Source organism: Heterocephalus glaber, unplaced genomic scaffold, assembly GCF_053883595.1.
Source record: "Heterocephalus glaber isolate CG9 unplaced genomic scaffold, H.glaber_assembly_v1.0 deba00000943, whole genome shotgun sequence".
Taxonomy (NCBI): Eukaryota; Metazoa; Chordata; class Mammalia; order Rodentia; family Bathyergidae; genus Heterocephalus; species Heterocephalus glaber.
In genome coordinates, this window is record NW_028258175.1 from 10,845,247 (window position 1) to 10,870,991 (window position 25,745).

General features: G+C 37.8%; 1 protein-coding gene across 13 annotated transcripts in view; it reads right to left on the reverse strand.

Moving 5' to 3' along the window:
- The window catches only part of Parn (poly(A)-specific ribonuclease), a 169,154-nt gene that overhangs the window by 111,283 nt on the left and 32,126 nt on the right, over positions 1–25,745 (reverse strand). For all 13 annotated transcript variants that reach the window (XR_015450480.1, XR_015450481.1, XM_087209150.1 and 10 more), the window contains 6 exons: positions 24,613–24,693; positions 21,044–21,100; positions 6,857–6,934; positions 2,161–2,204; positions 983–1,025; positions 210–285 (listed from right to left, as the gene is read on the reverse strand). Coding sequence is in view for 11 of the 13 variants with exons in the window: in XM_087209150.1 (XP_087065276.1) it covers positions 210–285; positions 983–1,025; positions 2,161–2,204; positions 6,857–6,934; positions 21,044–21,100; positions 24,613–24,693 (379 nt within the window). In the remaining 2 variants the exon portion in view is untranslated. The remainder of the gene's footprint in view (positions 1–209; positions 286–982; positions 1,026–2,160; positions 2,205–6,856; positions 6,935–21,043; positions 21,101–24,612; positions 24,694–25,745) is intronic.

The window sequence follows — 25,745 nt, forward strand, 5'->3', positions numbered from 1 at the left end:
AGATTTCTCAATGAACGCCTACTGAACTCTACTAATATTAGATGTAGAATTAGAAGACCACCTTCATTCAGAAAACAGTAATTTAACACAGGCACAAGCAAATTAACTCAAAGTCTACAAATGTGCAATATAGTTTTAGAGTCATTTCACCCTTCTTCTACAGTATACATCAATAATTATCACAAAGAGCTTGAGGCTTTTATTCTTACCAACTTTAGGAGGGTTGAAAGGTGTCTCTTTTAACCGCTTTTCCAATTCTGCAAGGGATGTGTTGTTAATGATATCCTGCAAACGAGGAAGCAGAAAATTATGACACTTCATCTTCTCAGTGCAACATATATTAAGGAAATCCACCAGCAAAATACACAAAAAAAGCATCTTGTACTGCCCCCTGGTGTTCCTTATACAAACAGAATTCATCGTTTATTCAACGCAAAAGAGAAGCAGCAAGTTCAATTTTCACTCTATAACCAAACGGAAGAATGTTTTTACAGATGAATTAAAAACCTACACACTTCCACCAGAAAGCTGTACAGTTCTGGCACTCATCTCAGTTATTTAAGGCCCTTCCCAAAGTACAAATGATTACATTCTCTGACTTGAAATTTCTTGGTTAGAAAATACATTCAAAATATATAAAATAAAGAAAAGAAAATTGAGAAAGAAAGCACTATGAATATGTAACCTATTCAAAAATAAATTATATATTTTAATACTAAAAACTTAGATTTAAAAAATAAAGGATAAGAAACCCATAATTCTACCACTCAAAGACAACTGTTGTTCATATTTTAATATATTTATTTCTGGCTTTTTTAAAATTTTTTTCTCTTTCTTTCTTCCTTTATTTCTTTTTCTTTTCTTGAATGTATCTTAAATGACATTTGAAGTAGACCAGAATTCCAAAGCTAATTTAAATTAGAAGTAATTCAAAAAATTTCAAAGTACAGTTAATCAGTAATAGCTAAAGTTTAAATAATACCTTAAATGGTTGTGTGCTGGCCATCAATTTAGTATCCAAGAGTCTAAAAACAGAAAAAATTTGTAACTAAGTAAACAAAATGTGTATCAATGTTCAAAATGTACTTTATTAAAATACATAAAGTATATACCTAATATATATTTAATACATGAAATTTTAGGGTATGCCTAATGCATAAAACGCTTAAACAGAGGAACCAAACACGTTAGGAATCAAACATGTTTCCCTGGTGAACCTCGCAGTAACATCAGTGCTACAACAGTCAGGAGGCAACGTACCATGAGATAGATAGCGCCGTCTACATCAACCACCAAAGTCAGTCAAATGCCCTCATATGCTTTCACGTGGTGCAAATACCCCTGAAGGCCTAACTTCCCAAACCACTACCATCCCCTGCTGCTTCTCAGGTTTATATGATATAAATTCTTATAGAAGGCCAAAATTGACATTTGGTAGTTTTGTGCTGTTGTTATTTCTCATTATTTCTATTTCAGAGATTGAAAGTACTAAACAGAGAGAGACAAAGACCAATATAAAAATGCTATTTCTGTATTTCTCTTCACATGACTATGTTCACTGTGGATAGTATGACAGAAATTGTCCACCTGAAAGACAAACTGCTTAGCTATCAAACTGTTCCTCTTCAAATGGATTCTGAAACACAGATTCTTGTTCTGTAGGCAGCCCATGGCTGATATGTGGTCTATCAGACATGTGACACAGGAGAACTAGCATGCAATATTAGCTATGAAAACACTAACAAGTAAAGGAACTGACTTATAGTGGAGGGGAAAAAAATCTATAGTCAGACAGTTTGACTGAAAAGAGAGGACTCTCAGTCGAACCCTTCAGTAGTTACAAGGCACAGATCACATAAAAGAGGCATCTCAAGGCATCTTCACCAGTCCTTCAGACAGCAAGATGTGGGGTAACAAGGCGCCATCTGCTTTCACTCTCATTCAAACTTGGATTTTTAATGGGATAACAAAATATATCATAAACATAAAACAGCCAACCATCACAAAGTTGGATATATTAAATAATTCCCCAACTCATATGAAGTGTATTCTAGTATGACAACCCAATGGTTGTCACACAAACCAATTCCTGTCATGTCAATACGTATCTATTCCTGTTGTGTATGTTACAAGAAAGACAAGCCCTCAAAGAAGCCCTACCTGGGGAAGACACATGTTGTCATCTCTTTAAACTCTTTCAAGTCCTAAAAAGTAAGAGAATGAGTCATTACAATGTTCCTAATACAGTATAATCAATTTATCGAAAACAAATATAAGCAGCTCAAGTATATACTTATCTTCTCAAACTAGCACACCTCGTACAGGCTTTAAACTAAACTGTGAAACCCATTTCTAGTTAAGAATTACTTTTTAAAAAATCTATCCAATTTCCTCAGTTGTTGGGAACAATATTACCTGATAATTAACCTATCTGCATAAACAAAATAGTCCAATTTAAGGATTTTAGGGCTGAAATAAAAAGGGGGAAGTGCCCTAGTACAAGCAGAAAACTATAGTTGAGAGGCTTGTGATACTTTCAGGAAAGTTATAGTAATAGCTAAGAGGTTGTGCTCCATTCTAAAAATTTATCATAAATGTGTGACTAAGCTGGGCATGGTGGTACATGCCTATAATCCCAGGATTCTGCAAGGCTGAGGCAGGAGGACTGCAAGTCCAAGCTCAATTTGAGGAAGTTAGTGACTTAGCAAGACCCAGTCTCAAAATAAAAAATAACAAAAAAGGGTAAGAATGTAGTTCAGTGTTAAAGCCCGGTTCAATCCCCAGTACCACACACCAAAGAAAGCGCAACTAGCACTATCATTTGTATTAAATGGTTTATACCGGAAATGGACATATTGTAAACTAGCTTTTACCTCTGAAACCATCTATGAATGTTAGTTAAAATGAGTACTAAATAGACATTTCAATATACATGATTCTTGATTTAAGTATTCAGAAAACTGCTACAGTGGGACTAATAGCAAGTGCTTAAATTAGACAATTCATTTCCCAAGTTTATTTTGATCAGGAAGTCTAGAGCAGAAATGAGAGCATTCTAATTTTGAATTAACTCATTTACATACATAATTGCAATGTTTGACTGGGTAGTCACACTCCTGACCCTTTGTAACCTACACTATTCTCCAATCTTATTCATGCTTCACAGGAAACTGCCATTTCCAATTAGCTTTCAAGATTGTAAATACAGACTGTACTTAGCCAGCTTGAAACATTTATCAGGTTTTCAATGGCCATCATTAAATTAACAGATGATATGTGAAAAAGTGGTTTCAATGTAAGTCAAACAAAAGTGTCATAATGACTGTCAGCAACCTCTCCATACTACTGCAAACCTTTACAAGCAATAAAAGGGTAAAATGATGGCTACCTTCAAGATTGAAGTACAGCAGAGTTCTACATCAATGCCTTCTGAAAGGTCAGGTTGAAGTACCAAGCAGTCTCATAAGAAGAGACTGTCCTCCCCAAAAGGCAGCTCCAAAATGTAGGTTCTTTAGTACACTTTTAAATGCAAAATTTGGTTCCAGTGCATGTAAAAGTCCTTCCATTTTAAACAGGTTTTCTCATTCTCATTACTTCTTCCAAAGGTAAATAAAAGAAAAACATCTCCCTCCGACAGTGACAAAACATAAGTAAATTCCCCAAGTTGTCTTAGTGATAAAGCAAGGGATAAAACTGCTTACTCTAATCCACCTCCTATTGTATACCAAATCACCTGTTTTCTACTAGAATTTGATTCCAGACTAGTCTTACATTAGTATTTATTAAGTGCTCACATAGAAAATGCTATGCCAGGCACTCAGACCCTCCTCCAAGGAGCTAAGTGCTGAGGAGAAGGGGGTTGCATTGTATAATGTAAGACAAAATTTATGTACCACAGAGGTACCGAGTTCTGTGCAAGTTCAGAAAAAGATCACTTTTTGAGCAAAAAGGCAGCAGGTGGGGAAAGCTTTATGGTGGACCTTGGAAATGTAAGGTAAAGCTATAGACTGCAAACACTGAGAAAAGCTGGAGAAAGTTCAAGTTGTAAGAAATCATATATTGAAACCACAGGTACTTCTCAGGGAACAAACAAGCCAGTCTAGCTGGGAAGGAGGAGAGTGAAGGTGCTAAGAACACAAGGAAGGTTAGGCCAGATCAGAGAAGCCTGATATGCCAGGCTAAAAAGTCAACTATAGGAAAAAGAACGTGAAATGATTTGAGAATTTTAAGCAGGGTCAGTGACATGAACAGAGCCACATGAGAAGACTACAAAAGTCTAAAGATGTTCATTAAATCAGTATTTAATGCCTCCTATGTGTCACACTCTGTTTGCTATTTAAAACACCTTGAAACGACACTACAGTGGACCCTTAAGAACTCAATCACTGGGCCGGGGATTTAGCTCAGTGGTTCTGCCACCTGCCTCGCAAGTGCAAGGTCATGAGTTTGATCCCTGGGACAGAGGAAAAAAAAAAACTCAATTCATTCCCAAGGACTGGTTGTAACTCAAGTTGGTCAACTGAAGGCTCAGGCTCCTCTACACAGCCTTCAAAGTCTCTGTCCTGTACACAGGCAGATTTCAGTGTCCTTAGAGAGACACTGGCCCAGGATTTCTCAACTAATCCCATACAGGAAAGGATGCTATAATGTTCCTTCTAGAACTCTTTAAGGGTTAAATCTGTATCTGAGACATCTGGAAGCACAAGCGGCTGGGATTCAGATTATAACTCAAGACTTTGTTCATAAGCTGAAACTAAAATTCCAGTCGTAACCCAAGTTGTTCAGAAGTCAAGCTGGTTGTAACACAAGGGACCACTATATTAAATGTTTTCCTCTTTCCTTACTGACAACTTCATTACTTTAAAGGTCAGAATATCAGGAGAGAAGATGCTACTTTGGTCTGTCTAACCGAGAAATGGGTGATCTGAAACAAATATTCGTCCTGTAGATATAAAATGCAAATTTATTCCCATCACATTTGCTCTGAGAGTTACAACTAGGAAGCTTTGGTGTCCTAGAGGGTAATGGAGGCATTATGAAAAGTAGTGGCAACCTTAAGGCTGCTGAATGAGGATGGGGGAGAACAGACCCACTCTATTCATTGCTGGGCTAGGTTGTAGTAGTCATTTTTTTTTTTTTTGATATCAGGGATCGAACTCAGGACCTTGCACTTGCAAGGCAGGTGGCAGAACCACTAAGCTAAATCCCTGGCCCAGCTGTAGTATTCTAAGGACAGTAATCAAGATGCTGATGGGGCAATCCGACTTAAGAAATGTGAAGTAAATGAAAGTTTTCAGATGTACAAATGAGACCTAAATCAAGTGGCATCTTCCAATGCACAAGTAACAAAAGACTGATCTAATCTCATATCATTTTAAAGAAGGGATTTGCCAACTATGACCTGCCAGACCAACTTTGGCCCACTGCTTATTTTTTGTGGTGTTTTTGTTTTGTTTTGTTTGGTGCCAGAGATCGAACTCGGGACCTTGCACTTGCAAGGCAGGCGCCGGAACCACTGTGCTAAATCCCCGGCCCTACCACTTATTTTTTAATTAAACTCTTACTGCAATACGGCCACACTCATTTCTTATGGATTCTGTGGCTATAGTGGCAGAGCTGAAAGTTGTGACATAGATCATACAGCCTGAAAGGCCAAAATATTCTATCTGGCCCTTTAGAGAAAAAGTTGCCAACCTCGGTCTTAAAGGTAGGTTGAATGTTGATTGCGGGGGTGGGAGATTTAGGGTGGATAAAGAATCCCACCTGGAGTTTGCTTGAATTACAGGTGAGTAATAAAGCTATTTGCAACAGAAGTTAAGGTAACCCTAATATGAGAGACAACAGGGAGATAATACCGTTTAGATTTTGCAAACGACTGGATCTAGAGACAGACAGTCAAAATGGGTACTAAAAACAGGGCTAGAAACTGAAAATCATTTACAGTAATGGAATCAGGAGAAAAAAACTGCTATGGCGGCAGTATGAGGAAAGAAAGGAAGTGAAAATTACTTTATTTGAGACATATAATCCCTAAACAACCTTCCTCTGAAGGCTAGCCAGGTGGAAATGCCTGGAGACAGGATGAGAGGCACATCCAGCTCTGAGAAAGACCACAGCTAGGGACAGAGATGTTAAGTGTCTGAAGTCAAAGTGATGAAAATAAGTAAGATCACTGAGGGACATAAAATAGAGGAGAATGGGGGATGCGTGACAGTGCAAGAGAGATGCAGCCACGTGCAGTCAGGAAGCAAGAGAGCAGGAAACAGAAGAGAAGCCAAAAAAGCTTATGCGTAGTAAGCTTAGATGTCTTGGCTCAAAGCATAGAAAAGCAAAGAAAAAAATCACTACCAAGGTCAATAGAAAACCTCAGGGAAGCAACTTAGTGTGAGGCAATCAAGAATTTTATAGAAGCTGATCCAATTCAATTGGCACCACTTACTTTCAGTGGTCCTGCTGCATCTAATTTTAGCAGTACTAAACTAGCAGGCTATGCTTGCGACCCAGCACTAAATGAGCAAATTGTGAGCATCAAGACGAGACCAATATTTAACCTTGCTCTTGCAATGGCAGACTGAGGATTCCTTAAAATAGCTTATGTGCACATATCAAACATGTACAACATGGGGGTGGGGATTTAGCTCAGTGGCACTGCCCCTGCCTCACAAGCGCAAGGTCCTGAGTTTGATCCCTGGTTCCAAAAACAAACAAACAAACAAAAACATGTACAACCAAGCACATAAGATTCTCTCTCTCTCTCTCTGAACATGGTGCATATGAGGAAACAGCACCCAAGCAGAGAATACTGGCTGAGTAAGAAAGCACCATACATTTAAATGCAGGCTGGCAAGCCACTTACCGCAGGCAGAGGGCAGTAGAACTGATGAATTGTGTGCATGACATCCAAGAGCATATTGTGTCCAACAACGAGTTTTCCCTGAAAAAAACAAGGTTGGGTTCTAGGTTCAAAGTTCAAAGTTTGAGAATAAAATATATGCTTCAGAGTCCATGAGGATTCTGTACTAACTGAACTTGCTTTTTCTCATTTAAAAAAAGTATAAATACATGCAAATCCAAAAATTTGGGCCTGAGTTCATTTTTCTTCAATTTTGGAGTGTTAAATCCAGAACTCAGAGTAAAAACTATGATTTTTATTTCACTGATATTTTTCTGATTTTTATTAACTTGTCACCTTTGAGAATCAGAAGTAGTGAAAAAAAAAAAAAAGCTTTCTGAGACAGGGTTTTGCTAGGCTCCCAAGTTAGCTTCAAACTCCTGGGCTCAGGTGATGCTCCTGCCTGAGCCTCCCAACTAGCTCAAACTATAGGCTGTGCCACAGCACCCGGCTAGAAGTAGTGACATTTTTACTGAAGAGTTTTTTAAAGGTAAAATCAAAAAATCTTTAGGCTCTTGAACTGTTGAATAATTTGTGAGCAAAACCTGAAATACATTATTTTAAAACTACTCTTTAAAATAACCCACTTAGCTGGCCTAGCTGGTCATGGTGGCACATGCCCATAATCCTAGTACTCAGGAGGCTAAGGCAGGAGGATTGCCACAAGTTCGAGGCCAGTCTGGACTACATAGTGAGACCTTGTCTCATTAAATAAATTAAATAAATGAATAAATGAATAACCAACTCACTTATTTTATTTTAGTTTGTTTGTTTTTGGTACTAGGGATTGAACTCTGGACCTTGCACCTGCGAGGCAGGCAGCAGAACCACTGAGCTAAATCCTCGGCCCTTCACTTATTTTAAAAGATATAGTCATAACAATGCTGAAAGGCCCAAATAACTGATCTATATTAAACACAATAAATTTTAATTTTCTGCATCATCTATGTCAAAATTCACAAGCATCTTAAGTACATTTTCGTTACAATGCATTGCTTTCAATCAACTGAAGTACAATATATATGCAATAATATTCCATTCTGATACAAATTAAACTACTCAAATGGAATGTCAACCTAAGTCTCAGCTATCCAAGTCACGTTATTCTTAACCTTACACATCAGGTCACTGCACTGGAATGTTATTACAAGGTCCCAGTGGATCTTCAGTGAACCAATGCTGGACTCATAGAGCTCTTTCAAATAAATAATTCCACACAAAATCTTGCCAATCTTACATGCTGGGCTTTTGGCTTGGTATCTGTGTTCATTCTGAATTCCTATACAATGCTGAAATATCAAGTACTGATTAAAATGCTAGAGGGTTGGGGATTTAGCTCAGTGGTGCCGCAGCCTGCCTCACAAGTGCAAGGTCCCGAGTTCGATTTCTGGTACCAATCAATCAATAATTCTAGAGATGGTGTGTAGGGAACCCCAAAATGGAATATAAGCACTAATAAATGAGGAAGTTAGGAAGAGAAAAACTTGGAAAACAGCATCTTGACTAGATACAGTGAGGCACACAAATACTTTAATCAGGCCAAAATGGTCCTTCTCACAAGTATGGGTGAGCAGTTTGGAACTATTTCATATGTTCATCAGGTTTAAGCAAATATACATAAGACAAATAATAACTGTATTTCTCACTGTCAGGAAAATAAGTTACAAATAAGCAGAGTAGACTTAAATATACTGTGCAGTATTTAACTGGAATCTGATGCATCAGTATGAAGGAGTGGAAGGATATTGCCATGCATGTAACATATTGTTAGGGAAATATCCTAAAAAAATGAGTCAGGAGGCAATTTCATTGTTAGGTGGGCATCACAGAATATACTTACACAAACCTAGATGAATGACCTAGATGGTTTAGCCTACCACACACTGGGCTCCATGGGATGAGTCTGTTACTCCTACTGTAGGTTACAAACCTATACAACATGTTACTGTATTAAATACTGTAGGTAACTCTCAACACAGTTCTAAGTATTTGTGTGTTCAAACTTAGAAAAAGTACAACAAAAATAATAAGCAACAACTGGGGATGTAGCTCAGTGTTTCACCGCCTGCCTCGCAAGCACAAGGACCCGAGTTCGATCCCCGGTACGAAAAAAAAAACACTAAGAAACAAGAACTTTTCAGTCCCATTATATTCTTATAGGAGGCCCACAGTATATGCACTTCATAGTTGACCCCAACATTGTTATCAGTGTGTAACTGTGCAAACACACACAAATAGACACAGTTAGGCTCAGTGTCCTCGGGGGACTGGTTCCAGGATCTCCCATCATACCAAAATGATGACGTCCTAAAAAATAACATATCACAGTAGTAACTGAGGGCCGAATGTTGGTTTAGAAACACCACTCTCCCATGAAAGGAACCAGAACTCCTTGGAGAAGTCCCTGATTCCTGAGCTGAGCCAGGGAGGACACGAGATGAGCCTAGAACCTCTTGCGCCACTAAAAAGTAAGGAAGTGCTCACAAGGAGGAGGCTCAATCAGAGAAAAGGAGCCAAGCTGAGAAGTGCCAACAGCCAAAGGCAGCACAATCTGAACAATGTAAACAATAAAAATACTAGATGATAATCCACAGAAGAAAACATCCCTCAGTGCAAACACATATATATAAGTGATTTTATATATATACATACATATACATGTGTGTATATACATACATACATATATATGTGAACAGGGATAGTTCTTCCTTATAAAAGAATTCTATAAACAAATATAGGAAAAAAGAAGCAAATAAAGATTCACCATTAGATACCTCAAGTAATAACTGTCACAGGCTAGATCCACTAACAGATGCCAACATAGTGGGCAAGAGTTTAAAGAAAAATAAGTTTTTCATAATCTCAAAGTCCCTCTCCCAAGATATTTATTATCTAGAGAAGAGAAAAAACAGCTTCACAGAACACAAATTCATCAGACACCACCTAAACCTACTGGTCAAGGTCAACATCATGAACATCACTGCTGTGGAATTCTGGCCAAAACCATGTAGTTTCAGTCCAAAGAGAACACAAATCCTAAATGAGGGACATCTGACCAAGTATGGCTACTCATCAAAACTATCAAAGTTAAGAAGGAAAGACTGCCAAAGTCTGAGGAAGATTAAGGAGAGATAACCAGTAAATGCAACATGGACCCCAGGACTGGAAAGAGGAAAAGGATATAGTGGGAAGACTGGTGAAGTTTAAATAATTTCCTGGTTTTCATAAATGTACAATGGCAGTATAAGATGTTGATAGGGTAGCTGTGCGAAGGGTTCACAGAAATTCTGTGACAATTAGAACCAAAGGCTGGCCGAAAAGGGACCAACCCACCTGATCGTAAACGAGGCCAATACCTGGTCACAGGAAGTAAAATCCACAGTCAGCAGCTCCAGGGAGAAACAAAGGAGCAGGCCAGCAGTGCCAGCCTGAAAATAAGCCCACAGCTACTGCAAACTCCAAAAACAATGTAGAGTTTTACCTGCCATCACTATTCTCTTGTTCAGTGGCTACTCTGTAAGTCAAGTAAGGCAAGGTTAGCTAGTGGGGGTGGGCATTTTTTATCTCTAGTTTTCAAGGCTGATTATTTTCCTACTAGGTTTTATTTCGGGGCAAAGAGGGTGGATATTTACTATCTGTCAATGTTTAGTTTGTCTTAGTGATTATACTATAATTATAGATCTCCTTTCTATGGTTAAAGGTGGTACATTAGTGGTTCTTCTGGTATGTCAATATCCAGTTTGTGCTTGACACTATTATTGTAGCTAATTTTGTTGCTATTGCCAGGGTGGCACAGTTGTTGGTATTAACTTGTTTCTTTTGTATGCCAATAACTGGATTGCCTTTGTATCATTAACATTACTGTAGTCCATTCCCAGAGAACAAGGAGCTGGGCCAATTACACCGCATCCTCCCATCCCAAATTAACAGAGGTGATCAGATCTTGGAACAATAAAGGACAATAGTTAACCATGCCCTGAGTATATCACTGAAAAGCAGACTAACAAAAGAGATCTCCATACTAGCAAAAAAGTCTTAGGTTCTTAGGTATGTCAATATCCTGTGTGTTTTGGGTAACGTTACTGTTGCTGATTTACTTGATTTTTCCAGGGTTGCATAGTTGTTGCTATTAATAGGTTTTCTATCTCAATACCCAAATTACCTTTGTGATATTAACAGTACTGGGGTCCACTCCCAGAGAACTAGTAGCTGGATCAATTACAGTGCATCCCTCCCCCATACTAACAGAGATGATGGTATCTTGGGGCACAGGCAAAGGACTATGGTTAGCCATGCCCTGAGTGCACCACTGAAAAGCAGACTACTGATGTATCCTACAAAACTATCTTTCAAAATTGATGAGGAAATAAGATACTTCCATGACAAAGGACACCTGAGAAACTTCATGAACACCAAACCAGCACTCTAAGCAATTCTAAAAAATATCCTAGAAAAAGACAATGAAGATCACAACTCCATGAGGCCCAACAGAGCAAATCCATCAGACAAGGCAAGAAATTAAAGGGAGAGGGGGGAAAATAAAAAAGAGCCAACAACAGGAAAATAACATGACATGATAAGTTAATACATATCAGTTATGCTAGCAATTTAGCTCAGTGGTTCCACCGTCTGCCTCGCAAGCGCAGCAAGGTCTGCAGTTAATCCCCGGTACAAAAAAAAAGAAAAAGAATAATACACATCAGTTATACCCATCAATGTTAATGGCCCCAATTCACCAGTCAAAAGAAACAGACTGGCAGAATGGATTAAGAGGCAAAATCCAACAATATGCTGTATACAAGAAACACACCTAACTCAAAAAGAAACTCATAGACTGAAAGAAAAGGATGGAAAACAGTTCTCCATGCAACAGGAACCCGGAAAAAAGCAGGGGTAGCAATCTTATTCGCAGACAAAGTAGATTTCAAACCAAAACTAACTAAGAGAGACAAAGATGGTCACTACATCCTTGTAAAGGGAACAATCCAAGAGGAAGAGATGACAATCATAAATATATATGCACCAAATACTAATCATCTAGACAAAAAAATCAACAACAAAATATTAGAACTGAACCAAGCTTTTGAACAAATGGACTTAATAGATGTCAAGAGAGTGTTCCACCCCACAAAATAAGAATACCCATTCTTTTCAGCTGCACACAGGTCATTCTCCAAAATAAGACCATATACTAGTTCACAGAACATGTTTAAGTAAATGCAAAGGAACTGAAGTTATCCTGTGTATATTATCAGACAATAGTGCAATTAAACTGGAGATCAACACCATAAGAAACCACAAGAACTTCACAAACACATGGAAATTCAGTAACACTCTCCTGAACAACCAATGGGTCACAGAGGAAATTTAAAAAATTAAGACAGTTTTACAATTAAATGACTATGCCAGTACAGCATACGGGGGATCTATGGGACACAATGAAAGCAGTTCTACAAGGGAAATTCATAGCAGTAAATGCCCACACTAGGAAAACAGAGCAAGGTCAAATAAACAACCTAATGCTGAATGTTAAGCTCCTAGAAAAAGAAGAGCAAGAAAAACCCAAAGCTCGTACAAGGGAGGAAATTATAAAGATCAGAGCAGAAATCAATGCAATGCAGACTAAGAGAACAATACAAAAAAATCAACAAATCGAAGAGTTGGTTTTTTGAAAGAATAAATAACATTGATAAACCCTTAGCTAACCTTATCAAAGAAAGGAAAGAGGGCCAGGAATTTAGCTCAGTGGTGCTGCCGCCTGCCTCGCAAGCACAAGGTCCCAACCAAGTTCAATGCCCGGTACCCAAAAAAAAAAAGGAAAAAAGGGAAAGAAAAGGCTCAAATCCATGAAATTAGGAATGAAAAAGGTGAAGTCACAACAGATCCAGCAGAAATCCAGAGGATCATCAATACCTACTTCAAGAACCTGTACCCTAATAAAATGAAAAGCAAACTAATAAAAGAGATCTCCATACTAGCAAAACAGTCTTTCCGCTATACGCAACCACATACTTAAGCACAAAACAAAACAAGCAAACAAAAAAATCAGTAGAAACACGAGAAGACAAGACAAAATGCCTCCTAAACTCCTAACTCCCTCTCAAAGGCTATCCATGGGGCACTGAGGGGAATGAAAGCAAAAGTCAAACAGACCAATTATTCAAAAGGATAATAAAGGAGGTTAAAAACATCAATGATGTGCTTGGCAGGCTCACAAGAAATACACCTAAACACATAACGCAGGTAATAAGTGAAACAATCAGAAGACACTAATAAAAAGCTTGCTGAAGTAAACAAAATGATACAAAACATGAATGACCAGTTAAGCAAAGAATTAGAACCCATGAAAAGATTCCAAACATAAATCCAGGTGATCAAAAATTATACTGACAGTATGGGTAGCAGAAGTGACCAACATGCAGAACCACTCTGAAAAAAAAAAAAAGAGGTGATGAATATGAGGACAGAATATCAGAATTAGAAGTTGGGGATGATTGCAAAGAAAATTACTCAGAGACACCTTAAAAAGAACAAGAGAAAATTACAATTAGATTGAACAGAGATGACAGATGACACACAAAACAAACTAATCTGAGATTATTTGGATTAAATGAAAAAATCACAAGAAAGATTTCTTTAAAATAGCAAGGGACTATGAAAAATCAATCCAACAGCTGCTAGATGATGCAAAGAAGAATAACATGAGATTGACTGGAGTCAATGAAAAAGCAGTAGATAGCACAAATGACATTTAAAAAAATCTATTTACAGAAGTAATGGCAGAAAATGCCCCAATCAGGGAAAATGAATTTGACATACAGATAAGTGAGGCACATATAACACCCCAATTACTCATGATCAAAAAAAAAAAATCTACACCAAGACATATAACAGTCAAGATTCCAGAAATTCAACACAAGAATAGAATATTAAAAGCTGTTAGAGAAAAGAAACAAATCACCCATAAAGGAAAGCTCATCAGAAGCACAGCAGACTTCTCAACACAAATTCAACTCAAGGAAAGCTCTGAGTGAAATATTTCAAGCCCTAAAAGAAAACAACCTCCAACCCAGACTGACATACTCTACAAAACTCTCTTTCAAAACTGATGGAGAATTAAGATATTTCCATGACAAAGACACCTGAAGAAATTCTTGACCACCAAACCAGCACTCCAAATGTTCTGAAGGACATTCTAGAAAGAGATAATGCGGACTACAACTCCAGGAACCCCAACAGAATGAATGCACCAGGCAAGGCAAGCAATTAAACAGAAGGAGGAAAAAGACAACCAATGAAAGGAAAATAACATGATGAGGATAAGTCAATACATACCAGTTATAACCATCAATATAAATGGTCTCAATTCACCAATCAAAAGATACAGACTGGCAGAATGGATCAAGAAGCAAGATACAACATTATGCTGCATACATGAAACACATTTAATTTTAATTAAAAAAGAAATTCATAGACTCAAAGTCAGAGGATGGAAAACAGTACTCCAAGCAACAGAAAACTGGAAAAAAGCAGGAGTAGCTATTCTATTTACAGACAAAGTGGATTTCAAGCCAAGGCTGATTAAGAGAGACAAAGGAGGTCACTACATTCTTGTAAAGGGAACAATCCAAGAGGAAGAGATAACAATCATAAATATATATGCACCAAATATCAGCACACCTAACTATATAAAACAAATATTAGTGGACGTGAAAAATCAAATAAGCATTAATACAATTGTAAAGGGAGACCTCAATACCCCACTGTCACAAATAGAACAACTAGACAAAAAAATCAACAAAAAATATCAGAACTGAACCAAACTACTGAACAAATGGATTTAGTGGGTGTCTATAGAGTATTCCACACCACAACATCAGAATACACATTCTTCTCAATTGCACATGGGATGTTCTCCAAAAGAGACCACATACTTGCTCATAGAACATGCTTAAGTAAATGCAAAGGAATTGAAATTATCCCATGTGTATTATCAGACCATAGTGCAATGAAATTGGAAATCAATAGCAAAAGATACCACAAGAACTTCATAAACACATGGGAATTAAATAACACCCTCCTGAACAACCAATGGTTCACAGATGAAATTAAAGAAGAAATCAGACAGTTTCTACAATTAAATGATAATGACAATACAATATATCGGAACTTATAGGACACAATGAAAGCAGTCCTACGAGGGAAATTTACAGTGATGAATTCCCCATATCAGGAAAACAGAGCAGACCCAAATAAACAACCTAATGTTGAACCTCAGGTTTTTAGAAAAAGAAGAGCAGGTCAAGCCCAAAGCTCATACAAGGGAGAAAATTATAAAAATCAGAGTAGAAATTAATGCAATAAAAACTAAAAAAAAATACAAAGAATCAATGAATGAAAGAGTTGGTTCTTTGAAAGATTAAATAAAATTGACAAACCCTTAGCCAATTTTATCAATAGAAGACTCAAATTCATGCAATTAGGATTGAAAAGGGTGAAATCACAATAGATCCTGCAGAAAGCCAGAAGATCAATACCTACTTTGAGAACCTGTATTCTAATAAAATAGAAAACACAGAAGAAATGGACAGATTCCTAGACACGTATGAATTACCAAAACTGAATCAAGAAGATAAAAGAATTCTAAATAAATCAGTATCAGCTAATGAAATCGAAGATGTAATTAAAAACCTACCAACAAAGAAAAGCCCAGGCCCTGACATTCACTGCTGAATTCTACAAGAAATTCAGAGATCTAATGCTGCTACTTCTCAAACTCTTTAATGAAGTTGAAAGAGAAGCAATACCCCAAATTCATTCCTGGAAGCAAGCATTATCCTGATATCCAAACCAAAGAAGGATCCAACCAAAAAAGAGAACCATAGGCCAATTTTCATAGTGAGCATAGATGCAAAAATCCTCAATTAGATACTGGCAAACAGAATGCAGCAAGTCATCAAGAGGATTATACATCATGTCCAAGAAAGATTCACCCCAGGGATGCAGAGATGGTTCAACATATGCATATCAATAAATGTAATACACCATATTAACAGAGCCAAGGACAAAAACCACATGATCATCTCAACAGATGCAGAAAAAGTGTTTGAAAAGGTCCAACATGCATTCATGATAAAAACCCTACAGAAAATTGGAATAGATGGTCTTTATCTCAATCTAATAAAAGCCATCTATGACAAACCAAAAGCCAACATCATACTAAATGCACAAAGACTGAAAGCTTTCACTCTAAAATCAGGAACAAGACAGTAATGTCCACTGTCACCATTCTTATTCAATATAGTTCTGGAAACATTAGCCACAGCACTTAGACAAGAGAGAGAAATAAAAGGAATAAGGATAGGAAAGGAAGAAGTTAAACTATCATTATTTGTGGATGACATGATACTCCAAACAGAAGACCCCAAAAACTCCACCAAAAGACTTCTAGATTTAATAACCAAATTCAGTAGTGTAGCTGGATACACAGTCAATACTCAAAAATCAATAGCATTCCTGTACACAAATAACAAACTCACTGCGAGAGAAATTAGACAAACAACGCCTTTCACAATAGCATCCAAAAAAATGACATATCTAGGAATCAATCTAACAAAGAGAAAGACCTTTACATGGAAAACTACAGCGCTTGGAAATAAGAGATCAAAGTGATATCAGAAAATGGAAAGACATCCCTTGTTCTTGGTTAGGAAGGACTAATGTAGTGAAAATGGCCATACTTCCAAAATTGTTAGACATATTTAATGTAATCCAAATAAAAATTCCAACAGCATGTCTTACAGAATTAGAGAAAACACTTCTAAAATTCATTTAGACCCAAAAGAGAACTAGAATATCCAAAGCAATTCCGGGTAACAAAGGCAAGACAGGGGAGCATCACAATCCCTGACTTGAAATTATACTACAAAGCTGCTGTGATAAAAACAGCATGGTACCGACACAAAAATAGACCCAAGGATCAATGGAACAGATTAGAAGATGCAGAATGAAGTCCAAACATACTCAGCCACCTTATCTTTGACCAAAGAGCCAAACACTTTCACTGGAAGAAAGATAAACTGGCTTTCCACATGCTGAAGATTAAAACTAGATCCATATCTTTCACCATGCACTAAACTAAAATCAAATGAATCAAAGATCTAAGTTTTATAACAGAAACACTAAATCTGCTGGAAGATAGAATAGGTAGAACTCTGAAGACATTGATGTAGGCAAAGACTTTATGAACAAAACCCCAATTCCACAGGAATATCACAAAGAACAACTAGGGTCTTATCTTATTAAAAAGCTTTTGCACAAGGGAAATGGGATAAAATAAAATTTATAAAAATAAAATAAAATAATAAAATACTTCTTAGGAAAAAAAGCTTTTGCATAACAAAAGAAATCACTAACAAAGTGAAAAGACAGCCCAGAGTGGGAAAAAATGTTAGCCAGTTCTTCCTCAGACAAAAGACTAATATCTAGAACATATAAAGAACTCAAAAACATCAGCCCCTCCACCCAAATTTAAAGACCCAATCTAAAATGGGCATCTGAAATGAATAGACACTTCTCAGATGAAGCAGTAGAAATGGCAAATAAATATATAAAGAAATATTCAACACCACTGGTCATTCAAGAGATGCAAATTAAAATAACTTTAAGATTCCATTCTCACTCCAGAAAAAAATGGTCATTATCAAGAAATCAGCCAATAACAAATGCTTGCAGGGCTGCAGGGAAAAAGGAACCCTTCTCTACCGTTGGTGGGAGTGCAGACTGGTGCAACCACTGTGGAAATCAGTGTGGAGATATCTCAAGAAACTAAAACTAGAAGTTCCATTCAACCCAGATATTCCCCTTCTTAGTGTTTTCCAAAAAGAACTAAAAACAACATACCACAGTGATATCTGCACACCCATGTTTATAGAAGCATAGTGTGTAATAGCTAAATCCTGGAAACAGCCCAAATACTCATCTACTGAAAATGGATAAAGAAGATGTGGGTTTTTTATACAATGAAGTTCAGCTCTACCATACAGAAGGATGAGCTTGAGACATTTCTAGCTAAATGGATGAACCTTGAGACCATACTCTTAAGTGAAATAAATCAGACACACATGTTTAAATACTGCATTGTTTTTCTGGTCTGAGAAACTGAAAGTGGAAATAAGGACCAAAATGTATAATAGATGTTGGGAAATGGGAAGAAAATGTTCAAATGAGAAAGGGAATGAGGAAGGGGGGAGGGAAATGGAGAGAAGGGACAAGAAAAAAAAAAGAACAGAAGGAAAAAATGGAAAAAAAGCTTTTATAAAAAAGGAGAAGAGGGGAAGTTGGAAAAAAAATAATCATACCAGAAAACTTTCCATATATTGGGAGAGTTAAAACATACAGCTAAGTGAGGCATACAGAACCCCAAATAGCCATAATCAAAATAGAACCTCCATCATATAATAGTCAAAATATCAGATGTCCAAAACAGAAACAGAATCTTAAAAGCTCTTAAAGAAAGCAATGAATTACCTATAAAGGTAAACCCACTGGAATTATAGCAGCCTTTTCAACACAAACCTTAAAGGCCAGTAGTGAAATGCTTCAAGCCCTTAAAAGATAACATCTTTCAACCTAGACTTCTATATCTTGCAAAATTATCTTTCAAAACTGATGGAGAAATAAGGCCTTTCCATGACAAAGAGTACCTTAAGAAATTCACGATCACAAAAAACAGCACAAAATACTGTCAAGGATATTCTAGAAAGAACAATGAAGCCAACGATGCCAAAAAGTCTAATAGACTGGATACAGCAGGCAGGCTGAACAGTTAAGCAGAACGTATGTGTGTGGGAGGGAATGAGGAACAGGAAAACAATGCAATGACAGGAATAACTCAATCCCTTTTACTAATAACTCAATGTGAATCATCTCAATTCCCCAATTAAAAGACACAGACTGGAAGAAGAGATCAAGAAACAAAATCCAACAATATGCAGTATACAAGAAACATTTAAACTGAAAAGAAATACACAGATTAGGGCTGGGGATTTAGCTCAGTGGAGCTGACACCTGCCTCACAAGCTTAAGGTCCTGAGTTCGAACCCTGGTACCAAAAAAAAAAAGAAATACACAATCTAAAAATCAAAGGTTGGAAAAAAATATTCCATATAACAGAAACCTGGTAAAAAGCAGGAACAGCTGTATTAGTTACAGAGACAGTGGATTTCAAGTCAAAACTGATCAAAAGAGGCAAAGTGGATCTCTACATATTAGTTAAGGGAACAATGTAACAGGAAGAGATAACAATTATAAATATATATGCAAACACGAGCACACCCAACTTCATTAAACAAATACTACTGGACATAAAAAAATCAGATAAACACCAACACAATTATAATGGGAGATCTCAGTACACCACTGCCACAAACAGATCAACTAGACAGAAAAAGCAACAAAGAAAAATCAGAGTTGAAGAAAACCTTTGAAAAAACGGACCTAATAGATACCTACAGGGTGTTCTACCCAACAACAGAACACACATTCTTCTCAGCAGTACATGGGACTTTCTCCAAAACAGACCACATTAGCTCATAAAAGTATGGTTAAGTAAATGCAAAAGGATCAAAATTATCCCATGCATGTTAACAGATCATAGTACAATGAAACTAGAAATCAGTAACATAAGAAACCACAGAAATTATACTAACACATGGAAATTAAACAATACTCTTAAATAGATATCTTCCTGAAGAATTAAAGTATTATATGCTATCTACGTATAACAACTAATCACAAGGAATGCAATCATGTACTGTAAACATGTACTAATAAACATTTTAAACATCTGGAGCACTGATAGAACTTTTCCTCTGCAAACTTTGATGTTAACTACTGATGGTCAGAAACATACTATGTAGAAGAGGGCTATCAGAGAAGAGCAAATAGAGATCGAGCAAGCTAAGGTATCGGAACATGAACAAGGGTGAAAAATTTACTAATCTATCATAATAGTTATCTAAGAGCTCAAGGCCAACTGGTGTCCCAGTCTCTGTACTTGACCTGAGTGCACTGGCCAACTATGTACAACCTGAGTGGACGTGATCAGAACCTTGTCTCCACTTTTTTTCTACCCGTGTTCTCAGTGGATGTCTGTTCTGATTGCCTCATTTCCTGCTAAGAGTTTTCCTAGTAAGTCCACCCTCTTCTTTTACAAGGTTCTGGAACTCATATTTGCCCTCACATGAGAACAGCAGTGTGTCTCCTCTCCAAGGCCCGTGCATTTCCAGGCCTGCACCTGGTAAGTCACAGAACTCGTCTGAGAGGGTCTTGATGGCCTAAAACTTCCCTGATATAAAGCTCAGCATCTAAGGGACACAATGGGTCAACTGCTCAGGAAAAGAAATGACCAGACTCCAAGTAACTTAGTATCCAAAGAGGTGGTCGGACAAAAACTGCTGGCAGAATGACCCAGTTTATCTGTGATAACGTGGATGCCTTTTTTCAGAAAGGAAGTGAAAACATCTATCACATTTATCATATATTTGTAAAATTTATCAAATATTATTAAGGCTATCAGATGTAAGATTCAATTATAAAAAATATTCAGTTATAGTTATACATAAGAATTCAAAGCCAGGTATGGTAATGCACGCCCATAATCCCAGCACTTGGGAGGCTGAGGCAGGAGGATTGCTGCAAGTTCAAGGCCAGCCATGGCCACATAGTGAGTTTGAGGCCAGCCTGAATTATATAGCAAGACCCTGTCTCAAAAAAAAAAGAATTCAACATGGACATAATTATTTTTATCCTCTCAATTATTCTACTTATGGAATAAAACACCTTCAATCAAACATGATCATTTCTCCCCTTATTCTTTACTCTCTTATTCTACCTCTTAATTGGTTTTGAGAATTTTAGTGTCACGTAGCTATTTAACAACATCACAGCATAATCCCTCTATCCATTTTACAAGGCTTTTTGAAGCAGTGTATTACATCAATCGTATTCTTACAGAGACTTCTCCTTCTTCTCCATACCATATAAATACTGACCAAATGATTAATTTGCAATGGTGATGAGGCGCTTCGCCTTTAATATTATGTTTGGCAATCTAGCTAAAAACAAAAACAAAAAAATCTCTTCACTTACCGAATTGGCAATGGCATGAATGACTCTTGAAAATCCTACAGCATCATTTAGTTCCTCCTAATTAAAAAAAAAAACCAAAAACTATTGATGTACATACATACATTCCTTACTTGAATGAACTAAAAACCTAGCCAAAAAAAGGAAAGCAATGAAATTGTATATCAAATCAGACAGCTTTAGTGTCATATACTTTCTACCATTATCCTAAATAACTGCCTCTAAAATGATCTATGTGCACATCATTCTGTTTTTAGAAGGTGGAATAAGCAAGTGAAACATTAAAATGGAGTACTACTCAGCCATAAAAAATGAGAAATTGGAGACATTTATAGCTAAGTGGATGCACACTGAGGCCATACTCTTAAGTGAAATAAATAGGACACACGTGTGTAAATACTGAATAGTTTCTCTGGTGTGAGAAACTGAAAGTGTTAATAAGGACTAAATGTATAATAGGTAGTGTGAAATAGGAAGAAAAGGGGCAAAGGGGAAGGAAGTGGGAGGGCTAGGGGAAAGGAGAGAAGGGAATGGGATTAATATGAGAAAATGGAAAAATAGGAACAAAATCTTTGTAAATAGGGAGGATTGAAGGTATTGAAGGGAGGGCTGGGCAAGGGTGAAAAATAAGAACCAAGAGAGACTATGTAAAGGTGCAAATTTCCAATGATGAATGTCATTATATTGTATACCTAAAATGTACCAATGATTAGAATGAATAATCGATAATGTAAAATAGGAAGACAAGGTCCAAAGGGGTAGGGGTAGGGGTAGTGGGAGGGGCAGGGGAAAGGAAAGAAGGGAAAGGAAAAATGAGAAATGGAAAAAGTGGAAATAAAGTCTTTGTAAATAGGGAAGGGTGGAGGGCATGAAGGGAGGGCTAGGAATGGGGAAAAAATAAGAACCAAGATGCATTATATAAAGGTACAATTCCCAATGAGAAATGTAATTGTGTTGTATACCTACAATGTACCAATAAAAGAATTTAATACAAAAAAAACCCATTATTCATTAGGTACTAAAATATCAGTGCCTGCAGCTTACCCACAAGTTCATATAATTTGTTGAAATTTCCAAGTCCATCAATATGTCTTTTTAAAAAATCATTAAAAAGTAGTCACTTACTGGCTAAACTCAGTAATGTATTACATTCTGAGAAAACACACCTAGTAGTTGATTCACAATTTTTTTTTCTCCTGACAAATGCATTTTTTCAAAATTTTTAGACAATGGCTCTCTGAGATTCATTCCCACTTACTTTATTCTCTATTTTCTTCCCAACAGTGTTTAAAGAGGTTCAATATCTCTCCTACCATGTCTTTAACTCTTGAGCCCTAAGCAACCACTGCCCCTTCCCCTGGTCTTGTTACAGCTAGCTTGCTTAAATGTTAACTCCCAGGGCCAGGGATTTAGCTCAGTGGTTCTGCCGCCTGCCTCGCAAGCACAAGGATCCAAGTTCGATCCCCGGTACCAAAAAAAAAAGGTTATAAATGTAAACTCCCAGGTACTCCCAAGTCTTGTGCTCTCCGGTTTCAACTCCACTGAATCTGCTCACCTCCTTAAAACTACCCCCAAGGCTAGCAAGTGTTGTCAAGGATGTGCAGAAATTGGAATGCACATGTACTGTTTGTGCAGCTGCTGTGCTATGGAAGACAGTATGGAGGTTCCTTAAAAAAAAAGCTGATCTCTGCACATCCATGCTCATAGCAGCATTATTCTAAATAACTAAGCTAACTAAATATCCATCAACAAGGAATGGATATATAAAATGTGGTGCACCTGTAGAATAGAACATTGTTCAGTTTGAAACAGAAAGGAAATTCGGACCCATGCTGTAACATGGATGAACCCTCAAGGACACTGTGCTAGGAAAAATAAGTCAGTCACAAACACTATATGATTTCACTTGTATGTATTAACAATGACAAACTACTCCCAGGGTCCAACCCAATGGCCGTGCCTCCGTCCTCACCCTTAACTTCTCAAGAGCTCTAATGTGACTGGCCACCCTCTCATCATACATGCTGTCTCCCTGGCTGTGTGTCACCATGACCTTCTGGCCCATCTGTCCTGCCTCTGCCTGTCGAGTAAACACCAGTCCTCAGCACTCTACCTAAGGTCCTCCTTCCATTCCTCATGCATGCCATCGATGCTATGAGCACTCCCCATCTCTCTGCCGATGACAACCATGCCTGGCTCTTACCTCTTTCCTAGAGTGACAAATCTGCCAACAGGACATGCTCCTTAGCTGTCCCAAAGATCCCTGAAACCTCATCAGGTCAAAGACAGAATGCAACATCTTTTCCACTAAAGGGGAATAGTCCCTCCGTGGTGCATATACCAAAAGGCCATTGCTGGCAGGATGCCTGAGGAGAAGGGAGGTAGAGGCTGCCTCAGGCCATCTCCCATCCACTCCTGGGAGGCTGTCCAGAGACATTTCCTTATGGCCTCCAGGTTTTGGGTTTCAAGCAGCTGAGGGGCTTCGTTCTCCAACACCACCCCCTAGAGAGCTGCTGAATATAAAAGCACTGAGATGCAGTCTAGAATTCACACCTCAGTAATGGGATAGGTACCCCACAGTCCACCTGGTCCCTTTTGTTTCAGTGTTGTCTTTTTGGTGTGGGGACAAGGACCACAGGCAGCTGGCTTGTTTTTCTAATCTTTCTTTCTCTAGGTAGACAGTAAGTTGTCTAAATCTGAAAGTGGCTCATTGTACCTTTACTGGTGGAGTCAGCAGGAGTGGTCCTGCCTTAAATTCCTAAGTGCTTGACATTCACCATCCCCAACCCACTCGTGACTGCCCACACACGTGTCTGCTACCACTATCCCTCAGCCCACCCCATCCTCGTGCACTGACTACAATCTACCCAGCTGCTCAAATTTCTAGCTGGAACATCTTCCTTCTCCCTTCCTCTTTCATCACACACCCCCAATCACAAATTCCATTCATTCTACTTTCCAAGTCTCTACAGAGTCCATCTACACTGCTAATCCTCCCATTCTTGGTCATCGACATCCCCAGTGAGGTTACCTGACAGCTTAACCAGTCTTACTCCAATCTACTCTTTATACAACAACCAGGGTGATGTGCTGACAAGGCACATACGATCACATCATCTTAATCAGTCACATTGTATGCTCTGCATTTTGTGGCGTTAGACATGGAACATTAGTTAATGGGCAGTAAAGCTCGGTGACCCACCACCTGAATGATCACTAAGAATAAATTCTGTTGTTGTTGTTGTGGCGGTACTGGGGATCGAACCCTGAGCCTAGCACACGTTAGGCAAGTGCTCTACTGATGAACCACACCCCCAGCCCCAGCAATACTTTCTTCAAGACGGCTTCATCAAAGTGGAGACTGGCCAACCAGATGTCAGACTCACTTTGGTGGCTATGTCTAATGCTTGAATTTAACCTTCCCTCTTTTAGTCTAGGCTTCTCAACAATTCATTTATTTCTATGGTAGAAAACTATTCATTAAATTGAATCCAACATATGATCTAGGAATGCACAGAAAGGAATAAATGAGCATGTTGCCGCTTCTTACCCAAAGGCACATAGCTCATTACCTGTTCTTTAGCATGTTTCTGTTGCTCTCTTCTCTTGCGTTCTTCTTCATTTACTTTGCTGATAACTACATATCGCTCCTTCTAAAAGACGAAAGCAGATAAACAATTTTCTGGAAGCAACTTGGCCCAAGAGTCAGAATTCTACCACCATTAAAAATTATAATTTTTACCACTGTACAGTCTCTCAGGGGCCACGTCCAATAGAAAATATTTCAAAATACCACTAATGCTGAGATGATGCACTGCAAATCACAATTCTGTCTCTATGTTTCCATAATATTTTCCCATAGTTTATTAATTCTAACTAACACTTGCAAATTGAAAGTATCAACAGACCATGAGAATAAGATATTTGATTCTCTCATTTTCTCTCTCTCTGTCGTGTACTGGGGATTAATCAAGGGCTTTCACACTGAGATAGATCCCCAGCTCATTCTTAAATTTTTAATTTTGAGACAGGGTCTCGCTAAGTTGATTAAGTTGCCATGGTTGTTGAGCTTGTAATCCTCCTGCCTCGGCCTCCTAGAGTGCAAGAATTACAGGTATGTGCCACCATGCCTAACTATGAATTTTTAAATAAACAATTTTATTTTATTTATATATTTTTTTGGTACCCGGGATCGAACTTGGGTCTTTGCGCTTGCGTAGCAGGCGGCAAAACCACCGAGCTAAATCCCTGGCCCAAAATAAACAATTTTAAAGTAAAATCTCTATAATTTGTGGACATGAGAAAAAAACCCTGTTGGGCCAGAGATTTAGTTCAGTGGCACTGCAACTGCCTTGTAAGCATAAGGTCCTGAGTTCGATCCCTGGTAACAAAAAAAAGAAGAAAGAAAAAAAAGAAAAAAAAAAAACCCTGGATTTTCTTCTGGTTATGTCCCTTCTTTCTCATATATTGTATTTTGTATCCATTATCACACCACAAAGCCTTCTATGTCAAAGTTTGAGGCTTATGTAACAAAACTGTTTTTAAGTTAAAATAAGCTCTAATTTGATACTTGACTTTAGAGCAATAACCAAATTCAAAAATTCTGTACTTTTGCAATAGGAAACTACCACCAGCCACCATCACCAATCACAGTTCATCAGTACACTTTGGAAATATATGACAGCAGCTATGCTTAAGACTCAGA